This window comes from Antechinus flavipes, chromosome 1 (assembly GCF_016432865.1).
Source record: "Antechinus flavipes isolate AdamAnt ecotype Samford, QLD, Australia chromosome 1, AdamAnt_v2, whole genome shotgun sequence".
Lineage (NCBI taxonomy): Eukaryota > Metazoa > Chordata > Mammalia > Dasyuromorphia > Dasyuridae > Antechinus > Antechinus flavipes.
This window is the reverse complement of record NC_067398.1, coordinates 392021055-392036874: the sequence shown is the minus strand read 5'-3', so window position 1 is coordinate 392036874 and position 15820 is coordinate 392021055. Positions and strand designations below refer to the sequence as shown.

At 31.5% G+C, this 15820-nt stretch overlaps 1 protein-coding gene across 2 annotated transcripts in view; it reads right to left on the bottom strand.

Annotated features, from left to right (window-relative positions):
• Nucleotides 1-1262: 1262 nt before the first annotated feature.
• The window catches only part of TENT4A (terminal nucleotidyltransferase 4A), an 89980-nt gene continuing 75422 nt past the window's right edge, over nucleotides 1263-15820 (bottom strand). Inside the window, exons 8-14 of one of the 2 annotated variants that reach the window (XM_051969825.1) lie at nucleotides 14853-14979; nucleotides 13064-13164; nucleotides 12707-12879; nucleotides 11909-12067; nucleotides 7075-7095; nucleotides 5530-5694; nucleotides 1263-3643 (exon numbers count right to left, since the gene is read on the bottom strand). In XM_051969825.1, coding sequence (XP_051825785.1) covers nucleotides 3449-3643; nucleotides 5530-5694; nucleotides 7075-7095; nucleotides 11909-12067; nucleotides 12707-12879; nucleotides 13064-13164; nucleotides 14853-14979 — 941 coding nt within the window. In that variant the 3' untranslated portion in view covers nucleotides 1263-3448. The remainder of the gene's footprint in view (nucleotides 3644-5529; nucleotides 5695-7074; nucleotides 7096-11908; nucleotides 12068-12706; nucleotides 12880-13063; nucleotides 13165-14852; nucleotides 14980-15820) is intronic. The other variant, XM_051969826.1, reaches the window with a different exon arrangement.

Here is a 15820-nt window from a genome sequence, read left to right as displayed (position 1 = left end):
CATGATCGCCTTTGGAGGGGGAGGGGTGGGTTATCCCTAATGAGTAGTACAATATTTGACATTTAACAAGCACATCCCTCTCTAGACCTTGTATTGACTTAAAAAAAAAAAAATGGAGAGTGGGGAAGGAAGGGAAATACTTCAAAAGTCCCTTTTGAGCCCCTAAATACCATGAACTTGGGTGAATGTTTTATTTGAGAACCAGTGCTTAAGTAATATGTTTATCTAAAAGCATCTGTGATGAATGCTTGGTTCAAAGTTTCTTTAAAAACTTGATCCATTTTAAGCAAAACAGAAAATATTTTTTCTTCTGAAGAAATAGGAATCCTTTCAGATAAGTTTCTGTATATAAGCTGTAGTTTTCAAAAATACAAACTTTAGAATAAGTGAATTCTGAGTAGTATCATTAGTATACTTTTCTCATTCACAAATTGCTGAAGAGAGGGCAGGAGAGAGGAAGAGAGAATCAAGAGAAGGGGAGGAAAAGGAGGGAGAGAGGGAAGAGAAGATTTTGTAGTTTAAATTTCATCTTTACTTGAATATTAGAGAAGATCTATGATTTGTCTATATTAACATATTCTTTTTCTCATGCCCTCTTCCCCACTGCATACCTTCCCCTCAATAATAGCCAACTTTCTCATGATGGAATTTGCTGAATTTTACTAGATCTCAATGACAGATACAGAAATCTGTTATTGGGTCTGCCTCTGAAGCCTTTCTAGGTAAGTAGGAATTTCAGAAGTTTGTCTTCCACTGGCATAGCTTCCAAAATTAATACCAGATTCCCCTCTATACCATGACAAGTCAACAAGTAAGACTTTAATGATAATTTTTTTTTATCTGAATGTATACTTTCCCTGAATTATGTGTGGACTATTTTGAGACAATATTCCCATCAAGAACATAAATAGATTTTAAAATGAAATCAGATTAAGCAATTTTAAATTATTTTGAGCTTCCTGAAAAGATGATGCTTGATTTGAAATCTGAAATACAAAGCTTCACTAGACTAATAAAATTTTCTCAATTCATCAGAGATGAGGTCTGGAAAAACTGACTAAAATCCTACAAAAATTAAGATACTTAGAATGAGAATACTATTAATCTATGAAAAAGTAAATGATCTGTGAGAAAACAGAATGGAAATATTAAAAGTTATGATTTTTAATCCCATTTAAGTGGTCTAAACCAAAAACAAAACAAAACAAAACAAAAACATGCAATTTAACAAAGATATATATCCACAAAGACAAAGACAAAAGTGGTTTCCAAAGTTTATTAAAAATCAAAGAATAGAAAAACTTTACATAAAAATATGTCAATTTTAGCTTCCACATTGTTGTCCACACAAAAAAAAAATCTAAACATGATATCTTTTTTTAAACCTGTAGCACATAACCACAGTGGTAGCCAGGCCAATTCATTTGGTTCACCATGACTGAAATGGAACATGATACCTGTGTTCTATGAATCTAGCTTTAAAATGCACACTACATAAGATACCAACTAAAGTCTGTGTAGTGGTTTCCTTAATGTAGGTTTATACTCAATATTGCTAATGTGTAAAGATTAGTAGTATAGGCCTATGTATCAGTCTTTATAAATATCTGTTTATGAATAGGTTCACAATTTAAATATTTTTAAATATTTTTGATAAGTTTCAATCATCAAGAACTGCAGAAAAATGTGCTACTCTATTCTGGAATGCCCTCCTTCTAAAAAATCTGCAGTTGCAGTTTATAGATTCCAATGACAATGTGGGCTAGTCCTGCTTCAAAAGGCATACCACAGACATTTTAAAGCTTTATCATGCTAGATGCCTATTTTAACATTCAGATATCAATTCTAAAACTTCCCACTTCTCTACATCATTTAGATGTCATGGTAATAAGTTTTCCTCTCAACATTCTCCACTAGTGGACTTCAAAAAACAACCCACCTGTAGTGTTTAGCAGGGCTACAACCCCTCATTTTAAAAACAGGAAGTCAGATGGCATATGAGATGCAACCAACTCCCAGGACAACTGTGGTGCTTCTAAAACTCAGGGTTAGGCAGGATGGATATATTCTTGTTCAAAAAAAGGTAACAAAGACAGTGGTTGTCATGGCAGAATACACTTGCATAGTATACCTGTATGCATCTGTAAATTAAGTGCCAGTCACTCAGACATGTGCAACCCTTGGCTGTGCTCTCCTGCAATACATTAAAAGATACTTCCTAGAGTGCACTGAGCAGATGAAGTACTTTTCATATATTTGCTCTTAACAGAACTAATGCATACTGCTATACAGATTCCATAATGGAATCAACATAATTCCTTTCTCCACATTCCTAAAACTGGGCAAATCTTTTTTAGTAATGATGTTCAGCAGATCCCCCAAGTTATTATAGGTTCTGTTTCATTACTAAAACTGACTGGAGCAATTCAAAATTCACAAATTTTTTTTAAAATTTTTTTTGGATTTTATATTGTGACAACCCTTTTCTCACCCTTAGAAAGTTATACTTCTGGCACTTTAATTGCTGGATTTGTTGTCTAGTTAAAAAGAAGAAAAAAAGAAAAACAAAACAATTAAAACTCACTGGTCAGAGCAAGACAACTGACAAGAGGCCAGACTAATGAGCTAATGAGGCAGGGTCAAAATAGTTTGGAGCTTAATTCCTTCATAAAACCGTAAGCTAACTCTGCCCATTCACTATGAATCAAGAAGCCTCACATTTAACCAAGAAAAACAAAACAAAACAAAACAAAAAAAGGCTAAAAACAAAAACCCTCAGTGTGGTGTTCTAATGACATTCAACCTGCCAAAACTACTAAACCCAACTTAGAAAATGCAACTTGGGAAAGGATATAAGATTTAAAAAAAAAAAATTCCCTCCTCCCTTAAATATAACTTATGTGAAAATATGAAATTAAATTAAAAAATTCTGAGTTATTGCACAAATTATAAGTTTTCAATATTTACAGAGCAAAAAAGTTCTGAAATTTGAAAAAGAACATGAGGGCAGTAAAACTGTTACAAACTCCCAACTGTGTCTGCTGGGGGAAAAAACATCAGGGGTTTAACTCTCCTCTGCTTCTTTGACAGAAATAAAAATAAGAAACCCAAACTGCTAAGGAACAAATGCAGCTACAGCAAAAATGCCAAAGCATTTAATGTCCTTGCAGTTCTTTATGAAGAGCTGCTTCGGCACTCAATGAATAATCCTGGGAAGGCAGAAAACAACTTCCACATTTAATAAGGCTTCACAGATGAGCACAACTACTTTTTCTTTAAGATGGACTTAACCACCACACAAAGAAACATGCAAAATAATCAGCTGCAGATATTTCACAATACCCGGGCGCTGATGTGCTGAATGCTGGTCTCAGTTCCCCAGTTTAGTGTCCAATGTCACTCAGCTTCAGTTTGTAAAATTGGGGGTAGATAATTTTGACATGAGCCATTATCTGCTGAGACTAAGAGGCAAACTGTCTCTTGTGTGTGTGTGTTTTTTCCTTCTCCAGCCAGTACGGTTATATTGATGGTGTCCTCTGTTGCCCACAGGCTGCCGCATGCCACTGCTGCCAACAGGATTGTAACCATTGCCTTGGTTATGATTATGAGTTCCTTTCATGGAAAATTTCATGCCATTGTGCTGCTAAAAAAAAAAAAAATTGAAAGTTCTCAGTATGTAGGTAGTCCAAGACAGCAACTATAAGCATAGTCACAAGGCAGAAAATGTCTCAAGTATAGGATGAATAGCTTTGTGTTATGTAGAAAATTGAGGATTGGTAAATGTAGCACAAAGGATTCTAAAATTCAGGAGCAATTTAAGTATTATATAAATACTAAATACAGTATTTCTTAAAGTTCACAGACATCAATCTATTAGTTCTATTTCTCATAGAAAAAAGAGACTTGTCATAAACTTCTAAAACTCACTTACTTATAGAGAGACCATATCAGTAAGACAAAGATTATATATATTTGGGTTTATCTCCCTCTGACAAACCCTGCATTTGGAACTAATTTCAAAGATTTTAAAAGTTTAAAATCACTATAGATTTTGAATACAAAAAAAAAAAATCACAAGATATTCAGTGTCATAAATGAAACTTCCTTCAGAAATAGGCTAAATGTAAATCAAGAGTAAACAAAGGTAAGACCTGGAAAGATTCCATGACAGAATGAGTGGCAAATTGGGAGGCAGAGAGGAGAAGATAACAAAAAGAAGTCAAAGTTTCAATCATGTATCATATATGGAAGATTATTATTTATTAATAAATCTATTAATTAAATCATTTATTCTTACAAACTTTGAATTTCATCTGGAATATTCCCAGTTTTATATTAGCAATGGTATGCCCTCTACATATTAATGCTTATTTTTGATTTTTCTTGTTGAAGTTTAAGTATTATGATAATATAGTTTCATTCAGGTAGAAAAATTTCAATTTTTAGAAGATTAAAGGAGCTAAAAACTTAGCCAAGTGTTATTATTTTTGCCCCCTTAATGAGCTTAGATTCCAAGAATAAACAAGTTAGATTAAAAAAATGAAAGAAAAATAAGCAAAGGAAGTGAATTCATTTTTATCACTAATGAACATATTCCATGATTGAACCCATAGGGTTGTAAAGTCCCTATATCATTAAGGAAAAACAAATTCCTTAATGTGGAGACATTTACCTTCAGGACCTGTCTGACATATTGTCTTATAGCCATCAATTTTTGAGAAACTATCCCTCAAATTCAATATATAAGTATATGTATATATACATACATATATATACACACACACACACACACACACACACACATATAAGTACATAGAGATAACACAATCTATATTTAGCTTATCTGTTTTCTTTATAACAGCTGTTACTACTTTAGGCTGTATATATTTGGGGATTTGCAAGTAGATAAAAGAGAAATCCTTGGGATATTACAAAAACCAGAAAGTTTGATTTAATGAAATACTTTGCTAAGTAGGGGAAACATCAAGAATGCAGGTTATGAAGCAATGGCTAACACTACCACCTCCAATTCTTCAAGTAGTAGTTTTTATTTGATTAAAAGTAATATATTTTCTCTTGATCCTTAACATATGAAGAAGTGTTTATCATGACACTGAGTTTTTAACAGAAATCTTTTAATAGAAAACAAAGTGTTTTTACTTTATTTGGTTACTAATTTGAAATTCTATTTGCTAATATGTATAAGAACATAAAAACTGAGACCATTAGGAGACAAGAACTTAATATACTTTAAAGGCACTTTATATACTTTAAAGTTTAACAGAATTTCCTTTGCCCTACTTATCAAGAATAGGTTTTGCTTAAAAGGTCCTAATGTTAGCATTATATAATGTTTAGAAAAGCTGGGGTTGGTCTTAAAATTTTAACTCTATCACAAAAATATGTTAAATTAAATTTTAGCAAGTCATATACAGAACATTTTCAACATTTTTTTTTTGAATTTAACATATACTAGGATGGTTAAAACTCCAAATTCAAGTAGTATATTAATATGATTTTGAAGCATACCTTATGATACAAATGGGGGCTTGAGAGTGGGTTGGGAGATGTAGAAGGAACAGCAGGAGATGACATGTGATGAACAGTTTTCAAAGATGGTGTCCCTTCAATACCAACTTGTCTGCAAGGAAGTGGGGGCACACCTAAGGTAGGTGGAGGTATAGTAAACCTAGTCTATGAAAAAGAAATTGTAATAAACATTCAATGAATAGCAGAATAATTTAAATACAATTAAATTTTTAATCCTCATAAATAAAATTTGTATATTAAAACTACAAAAATGAAATTCTTACAGATGGCTTTTGAACAAAAGTACATTATAGTAATAAATTTTATTTATTAAAATGTAAAGTAATAGGTTTTATTTAGAATTAGGTTCACTATATAAGTAAGTAGCAGGAAGACCTGGGTTTTAATTTCTCTTCAGACTTACTATCAGTGTGTCCCTAGGCAACTCACTGATCTTAAATCAGTTTCCTCATCTGTAAAATGGGGATAACAACAATACCTGCCTCAAAGAATTATGTGAGAATCAAATACTAAAGCACTATATTCGATGAATGTATAGCAAATAAAGTACTTGTAAACCCTTAAATTATTGTTATTATTAAAGTGCAATATTGAGGACCAATTCATAAAGTAATACAATTTTGCATATATTTAATTTTGGTTCAAAAATAAGAAATATTCTACTTCATCTTAGAATACTACTATTACTATTCAGTTTTAAGAAATTGGTCTAAAGCATAACTGTCAAACTTGAACATGAACTTTGAGCAGGCTTCAAGAAGCCAGCAAAATTCAAAATATAATTGGGAAATATTTAATAAAATAAATAAAAATATGTATCACATAGATATTATAAATTTGCAGCAACCTTGCAGGAATTCTTTTTACAAGAATATACTTCTATTTTAACTTGATATCACCTTTCTAAAGTGTCCTATATTAATACTTTCATTTTCCTTTTGAAAATTTCCTAATTCAAGTATACAGTGTCATTAAGTAAGAATATGTTCTTCAATATAATCAATGACTCCAAACCTTGATCTGGCTAGTATGGCTTATGGACTATAGTTACTAGCAAAGCAATAATACTTTTTGACTTATTGTTTTTCAAAATGACAACATCTTCAGTTTATTTGTTTTAGTATTTTTATTATTTTTCACTGTGGAAAAGGTCTCACTCAATAACTCTTCCCTAGACTTCAAAGAGTTTCACAGTTGTATCTTGAGATCAATACAAGTTTACAAGAGTAAAAACAAACTTTTAATTAGGCTCTCAAATGCCAATGTGGTTGGATAACCTCACAAAACTGAAGCAGTACTGTTTTAAGAAGAAACAAAGCAAGGATCCCTCCCCTTGTATACTCTTTCTTATACATATAAACATATATGCATACATAAACATATATGTGTGTATATATAACTATATGTGTATATATGTATATGTATTCATACATATACATATAAACACACTAACTGGGTATGCCTTCAGGGAGTTGTGGGAAGCTCTTGACCATAAGGTCAATGATAGAAAGGTCCCATACATACCAAAATATGAATAGCAGTACTCTGGCAGCAAAAAAAGAAAAGAAAAGAAACAAAGTGGGTGCCTATCAATTGGAAAATGATTGAACAAAGTATGACATATGAAAATAATATAGAATATTAGAATATAGGATAATAATATGAAATAATACATAATAAGTATCTTAAAATAAAAATGAGGAATTGAAATAGAGGATCATGTGTAAAGTGATAAAGAGAAGAAAGCAGAACTGAGAACAATATATATATATACAATGAGTATCACAATTTGAATAACACTAAAAGGAAGATGAAGTTAGAATAATAGGATGAATGATGTTGGTTCTGGGAAAACAAAAAAGTGAAATATACATTCCTCCTCTCAGTACAGAGTTGGAAACTCAGGATGTTAAAAGTGTTATATTCAATAACACACATAGTTATTTTGTCAGTTGTAATTATTTTTGTCTACAAGGGAAAGTTAAAGGAAAGTATATGATAGGGTAATACTGAAAAGTGATTGATGGAAAAAAAAAAAGACATCAATTTTTTGGGAAGGAAGAAATGAAGAGAGATGTCCTTAGTGTAATTCATGAGGATCCTTTGAGATATGTTTAAATCCTAAGTCCCTTTCCTGAAAGATCTGTACCAAAATCTAATTAAAGGATTAAGGAACTGCTTCATCTTGGGTAAGTCTTCAGGGGAGGGATGGGCAAAATACCAAAGAACTTTGGCTCAACACTTGATTGTACCACTTGCCCCTGGGCACATCCCATCATCTCTATGAGCCTCAGTTTTTTCATCAATATAATAAGAGAGTCAGACACAATATGTGAAATCCATCTACAGGATTTTATGTGTCTCTATATATGGGTAAAAAAACAAATTTTAAAAATAATTGCTCCCACAAAAATAGCATCATAACATCATAGATACAGAAATAAGACTGCAGTCGTCAACTGGAGCAGCTATTTAATTTTACAGATAAGGAAAGAGATCCAGAGAGGATGGATAATTTCCCTATGGTCATATAGGTAATAGTGGCAGATCTGATCTTAGGCCTTCAAAAGGAACACTCTTTCCAATACACCAACTGAGGCTTTTCAAGATTTGTTTCTTAAGGAGGTCTTCATTAATTGTCAGAACTCAGATTACAATGTAATAATCCAAATCAGTTTAATTTCATTGAAATATTAACTTGCTAAGCACTTGGCACTAAGAATAGAAAAAGAAAAAAAAAATGGCAGTAATTACACCTCAAGGAGATTATCATCTACTAAAGCGAGATATCACCACACATATAAATAAAGGTAAGTTAAAGTGTGATGGAGCAAAGAAGCCAAAAAGAGTTTTAGAAAAATTTAGAAAGAAGAAAATATTTTCAGCTAGGAAGATACTTTAACTTACTTCCTCATTAGCATTCAAATATTGAATTTTAAATATAAATTTCAATTGCCTAGAATCACTCAAAAACTTTTACACATTTCCCATGTCAACGTTTTCTTTTTTTTTTAAATAACAAATATTCATCTTGAAAAATATGGAACTAAATGTTGCCATATTTCCACAAAATGGAATAAATGATATTCAAAATGCCTTGGGAAGCAACTAGCCTATTTTATGGTCAAATCATTACAAAATTTTTGAAATTCTTTTAGTTTGCCTACTTAATGAATGCTTTTCCTCACATGTATACTATTCTGAAACACAATCTGGCAACAGAAAATTAAATTATTTTCAAATTTTCCCTTTGGTCTATTAATCATCTCTCGAAAGGGGGGAATCTGTTTATAATTATTTGAAGCAGAATAACCCTATATGCCAGTTTAGTGCTAAAAAATAATTCACAGTAAATGAAACAGAAGAAACTATAGCTTTAAGGTTGCTTTTTAAATTATTTAAACTGAAAATTTAAAGATGGAGTGCAAAGTACAATATACTCTAAAACACTGCTCACTAAGTGCAATTAAAAACAGATGTAGCAGGACCTCTCTCTCTCCCTCCCTCTTCCCTATCCCTAAGAATATTTACTAAACTATCAAAAGGATCACATTATAAAGGCAATCCTACTTATAAAACAACTCCACTATATTGGGAAATGTAGATAATATTAAAGAAAAAATTATAGAGTCACAGAGGTAGAAATAAGTTCAGAGGTCATTTAGTCCAACCCCTTAATTTTACAGATGAGGAAACTATCGGGGCCCAGGGAGGTTTGGTGACTTGCTCAAAGAATTTGTCTCCAGAGCATTCTATCAATTGGTCAAAATATTTAGTATTTCTGAAAGATGAAATGTGTCAATTTCTAATATATGTATATGTATGTGTGTGTGTGTGTGTGTGTGTGTGTGTGTGTGTGTATAAAACTTATTGAAATGAAATGAAATCATTTAATGGATAAAAGATAGGTGGACTACTTCTGTGATTTCAGAATTTTATTTTCAGATTTTATAATTAAATCAGTGACTGATAGTTGAGGATTACTCACTTTTCCCCTGCACCCTCTTAATAACCACATAAACCCTGACAAACTACCTGCACACTCTTTTCATTTAAAATCTTTGATGTTTGTGAAGATTTGTCTATTCATATTTTTGTATTTACATATGGAATGTGCTGGATGGGAACAGGGAGAAGGAAACAGAAATGGGATAGACCTAAAACGGGTATTAAGAAGAAAAGAAAAAGAATATAATCAATCAGCAAACATTTTTATTTACTATGTGCCAGAAAAAGTGCTAAGGATGGGAAATATAAGGAAGAAAAATAAAGTCCATGGTCTTTAAAGAGTTCACCTTCTAATAGAGTAGACAGTATGCAAACAACTATGTATATACAAAGTATATACAGAGCAAAAAGAAGATACTCAGAGGAAAAGGTAATATTAATTGATTATTAAAGGAAAATAGAGAAGCTGGTAAGCAGAGGTGAGGAATTAAGCATTCCAGGCCACAACTCAGAAGAACAGCCATTTAAAAGGCACAGAATTGGGAGTTGGACTATTGTACAAGAAGGCAGATGCTGCTAGCTTGTAAAGTATATTGAGAAGAGTAAAAGGTAACAGGCAAGAAGTGAATTGTTTTAAATGCCAGAGCATTTTATTTTATTTCTCAAGGTAATAAAGAGCCACTGAAATATATTTAGTTAGGAGTAGAGTATCCTCAGCTTTAAGATAATAATTTTGATAGTTGAATAGAGGATGGAGTGGTCAGAGAAATGAATAGAGACTATTGCAATAATCCAGATATGAGATAACAAAACATTTGCAGCACAGTGAATAGAAAGAAGAGGACATATACATAAAATAATGTGAAGTGAGAAGTAGTAAGACCAAACTTGATAATTATTTAGATATGTGGAGTACAAGAAGAGAGTCAAGGACAATATCCCATAAGAACTTGAGTGACTAAAGGGTGGTGATATCCTTGACAATAATGGAGAAGTTCAGAAGAGGGAAAGGTTTGTAGGGAAAGAAAATGAGGTTAAATTTGAAATGCATACAGGACATCCAGTGTGAGATATCAAAATACAGTTGTTGATGCAAAACTAGAGTTCAAAAGAGATTATTGTTGAATACATGACTCTGGGAATCACTTATACAAATATAAAAAATGAACTCATGAGAGCTTATGAAACCACAAAGAAAAAAGAGGAAAAGAGGCTCCAGAAAAGAGTTTTGGAGGACATTTACAACTGTAAGTGGACATGATTTTAATGAAGAGACAAAAAAGGATACGGGGAAACAGTAGTTAGGCAAGCAGGAAGAGAATAAAGAGAGAACAGTGTCACAAAAACCTAGAGAAGATTAGATTTAGATTAGTGTCTTAAAAGGGAAAGCATTCAGGAGAAAAGAGTGATCAAAAATTTCAAAGATTACAAAAAAAAGTCAAGATATTTGAAGAATAAAAAGAAGACATAGAGATTTAGTAGGTAAGAGATCACTGATGGGCAGAAAGGTGGTATAATCCATAGAACACCAGCTGTAGAGTCACGAGGGCCTAAGTTCAAATAAGCCTCAGACTTTTATTAGATGTATGATCCTGGACAAGTTATTTAACACCTATTTTCCAAAGACAGACAGACTGACCTCATTGGTGATTTAAGAAGATTAGCTTTAGTTGAATGAGAAGCTTGAAAACCAGATAACAGAAGATTTAGAATAAAATGAAGGGAGAGAAAGTGAGGGTAGATTGACTTCTCAAGAAATTTAGTCAAGAAAAATGAGAGTATGTACAAGATAACCTTTTGAGATGGTAGGACCAAGTGAGAGTATTTTAAGGATAGGAAGACATATTTAGAGACATAATGAAAGGAATGAATAGACACAAAAAGATCAAAGAGTGGATGGCAGAGGAATGGAATGAAATCAAGAGTTCATGTAAAAGAGATTTGCCTTGGCAAGGAAAAGGGTTATCTCTTCACAAAAGGAAGGCATAAATGAAGGGTATTTGGGAGAGAAAATGTTCTTAGGTGAAGGTAAAATATTTTTGTTTCTGTATAGGTAAGAGAAGATGTGAACAACTATGAGAATATATACAAATATCCTAAAAAGGTCTCTTTTCTTCCCACGGCTACCTTGAAAACCTCTGATCCTTTTTCCTATTCAGAAGTATCCCTGATTAAGTAAGGTTTATATTGTATTTTGAACAACTTCTTCTCTATCATCAATATCCTCTTAATTACTTTTAGACAGCATTGTACTCCTCATCCAATATAACAAACTAACCAAATAAATTAAAAAAAAAAAAAAACCATCCAATCTTGGGGAACATTTGTACCAATGAAATATTTCCAATTGGAATTCTGTATTCTAGAAATGAAAAATTAACATTTTAGAGAAATATGAAAATAATTGTACCTGGTTATTGGTTGTCATTATTAGCGTTCTAGTAGGAGCTGACTGAGGTTTACCACTTGGCATTGGCAATGCTGTAGGTAAACTGGCCATAAGCGGAGATGGTGCTTGCAGACTAAATTGGTAAACATTAGGAGTTGTGCAAGGTGGTGTATCAGAATCCTTTTTTGTAGAGAAAAATTAGAAAGGAAAAGCAGCTTCGTGAAAGGAATATTAGCTTATTTTCCAAAAACTAAGTAATGACAAACAAAAGCACTTATGCTAATGAAAGCTAATGAGCCTGATTATTTTTATCAGTGTGAAACTCAAGTCACAAAATTACATGTACTTTCTATGAAGCAGTTTCAAAACTTAATACAATTAGAATAAAAAATATTGAAGAACAAAATTAATAATTCAAGTCTTTATCGATGTTTCTTTCCCTATTGCAAAAGTATCTTTAAATCTAATATTTAATCATTTGAATTTCTGTATGATTTTAAAGAAGTGCACATGATAGATATTAACCACAAGAATCATGTCTCCTACATTTTAAGCACATGGATAAAGAAAGGGCTACATATAACAATAAATCAGGTTTAAGTCTTTATGCCAATTTTTAATAAATTTTTAATGAAAATGAAAATAGAATTTTAGCACTGAAATTCTTTTGTAAAAATATCAACTTTCAGAAAGATTTTAATATTTGCCACTAATTACACTGTTGCAATGTGTTAAAGAAGTATCTTAAAAAGAAGATATTATCACATTATTAATGGGTGCTTTACAATGACCACAAAACATAAAATATTCCATACTTACAATATCACTTCCAGAAAGTGAAGATACAGAAGAAGCAGATGAACCAGAGGAAAGAGGTTGGGTGCTAGACAAAGGCAAAGTCAAACGCTGGCTAAAGGGTGATTCTGTGTCTCTGCTTTGAGGCTGATCCCCATTACATGGAGTTATCTGCTCTTTTATCTTTATTCTATTATCTGTTAAGGCAAGAAAAAAAATTAGAGAAAAAAAGTTTCTTAAACAGTCAATGTTGTATAATTTTTATTAAGAATTTTGTAAAAATGAGTATAATTGGGGTTTTTTTCAGTTGTTAAGTTTGAATGAGAAAATGTTATATTGGAAAACTATAAAAGTCATCATAAACATAATTATCTTTCTTACCAAGTTCAGGTGATAGATTAATTTTGTTTCCCCATTTTTCTTTGATCCATCCTCTATAGTCAATCACTTCCTGTGTTACTTTGATGATTCTACCTAGTGTACTTTTAAAAAAAAGTTTGAAGATTACTGTAAAAATTTCTGAAAATTATCTTGTATCCTTCCCACTAACTAGCTAATTTAAATACTATTTCTCAACATGACAGCTTGCTAAGTCAAAGGCAATTGTAAAGAAGCTAACATTTTATAAAATTTCCTTCATTTCTGTTATTAAGTAAAAATCCTGTTTACATTTCAGATACTGGATGCTGCTATAAGTTTAAGTCCTTTTAAGAGATCATATTATGGAAGCTGTGCTCAACAAGTTCCTTATTTGCATACTAGCCCTCTTCTCTTCAGGCCTAGAGCTACCTCCTCTTAATTTTCCCTGCAAAGAAAAATTCTTTAATTAACTCAAAATCCTAAATAGCATAGCACCCAAAAATCTATATAATGTGGACATTAACACCAAAATTCAAATTTTGTGGGGATAAAACTATTTCTACATTGTCAAATGCCATATATCCAATAAACATTTAAATACCAGAATTTTGCCTATCTCTTTCTGATAACTTTGGTAAGAGAATCATTTTCAACAGATAAAATTATGAGTGAGAGGCACTAAAAATTGCTTTACATATTAAGCAGAACAGACTGTGTGAAGTACAGCAAAAGATAAGAATCCATATAGGCTGTTCCAAGCATATGAAAAGGTTGTATTCTAAAATTGTATTTTTAAAGTTGGTTATTTGGAATAGCATCATAGAAATATAAGTGATGGTTAAGTTTTTTAAGACTAGTCCACAAATACTAATTCAAACCAAACTACACCCTAGCATGCACATTTCAACTATATCTTCAACTATAATTATTAATGTATTTTATGGTAAAATGCATTCTCTAGGTTTCAGCATGACTTCATTCTCTTCTCTTCTTTCTCTTAAACACTTTGAGGGGAGAAGAGAGCATATAAAGGGTAAGGTATTAGCATGTTGCTAATTCTCTATACTTCACTAAGACAATTCTCTAAGTCAAACGTTTTCACAGAGTGGTCAAGTGATCCTTTCCCGGGATCATAAGCTCAAAACTAATTTCATAATAATAATAACATGTCTTAACTCTTTTATCGTGAATACCAATTGATATAATTCACATAAACAAAAGTTTTTTGAAACTGCCAAGTTTTAAAAGTGCAAAAGGGTCCTGAAATCAAAAAATTTGAGAAGCATTGCTCTGAGCCAAGTAGTTTTCATGTATTTTAAACTAAGGAACAAAAAAAGAGTTGACTCACAAGAGTTGTGAGGGGGAGTCCAGTTACTCTGAGAATCTCCCCCCTCCTTAATATATTCAATTGCCATACAGTTTAAATTTTAATAAACTGGGAGACTTCCTGTAGAAAAAACAAAATCTAAGAAATCATTAACTATCAATTATTCAGGTCTGGATTAGAATTGGAAAGGGGCAAAGCAGGATCATTTGAAGAAAAGAAGACTAAAGTAAATGCTAGTTCTGCTAACATCTTTAGATTTTGCATCTTCTAGATCATTAGACAATAAATATTTTCAAATGGTTACTCCTTATAATCACTTTCCAATAAAATTTGATTTAACACCCAGAAAACAATTTGTAATTAGAGAAATTCTGCTTTTACTAGTGTTTTCCAAATAACAATAAGGAATATAATAACTCCATAATGATAGGTAACTGAATATATAATTCCAGAAAATTCCAAAAACAAATGAGACCATATTACCTTTCAGAATCTCTGTTTGGGTATGATCTTGCTAATGGTGACACTGCATGGCTAAGAACAATGTAGGCATAGTCAAAAACTTGCTTCACTTGCATGGCACCATATGAACTTCTGCCAACATCATTCCCTATAATAAGATGAACAGTTACAAAAATCTACAAAACATTTAAAGAGCAATTACCTAGATGATTTTTTTTTGCATTTATGTTTGCAAAAGGCTTTTGTTTTAATCGGTTCACAAATATCCATAGCAATGATCTGGACCTGGTCCCCAATAACAGGGTATAATACATACAACAGGACATGAGTGGGGAAACAGGTACTGAATGATCTAATATTCTAATATTAATAATAACGCTAATATTAATTTAAATTAAAATACAAATGATTGTTAGATTGTTTTATGACTCTCTCCTACTTTAAAAATGGGTAACAGAGTTGTTAATAAAGTTTTTATATATTTATCAAAACAAAAAAAAAAGACCAACCAAAAACTGGCATCTCCTAATTAAATATTTTGTATTCAACCATTAAGACAAAATTGACATACTATGATAGCTAAAATACTTTAATATACCTAGAGCTAGAACCTAAAATTAAAATTAATTATATACTGCAAGGCATATAACTGACAGAATTTAACATGTTCTTAAATTTTAGGTACTTAGGTCTAAGCTTTGATCCAACAAACCAGAGCACATTTTAAATAAGTCACTTAAATAAAATCATTTTATTTTACATAAATAATATGCCATAACTAATATATAATCTTTGTAATTCAGAGGGAAGGGAAGTATTAGGTAAAGAATATGTCTTATGTTATTTTCCTAGTTAAGATTACCATGAATTGGAAATCTATTTAACAACTAAAAATCCTTACAACTTTCAGTATTCATGTTATTTCTGAGTCAAATAATAAATGTCTAAATTTTAAAATAGTAAAATGCTATTCTTGTTTATAGAATGCT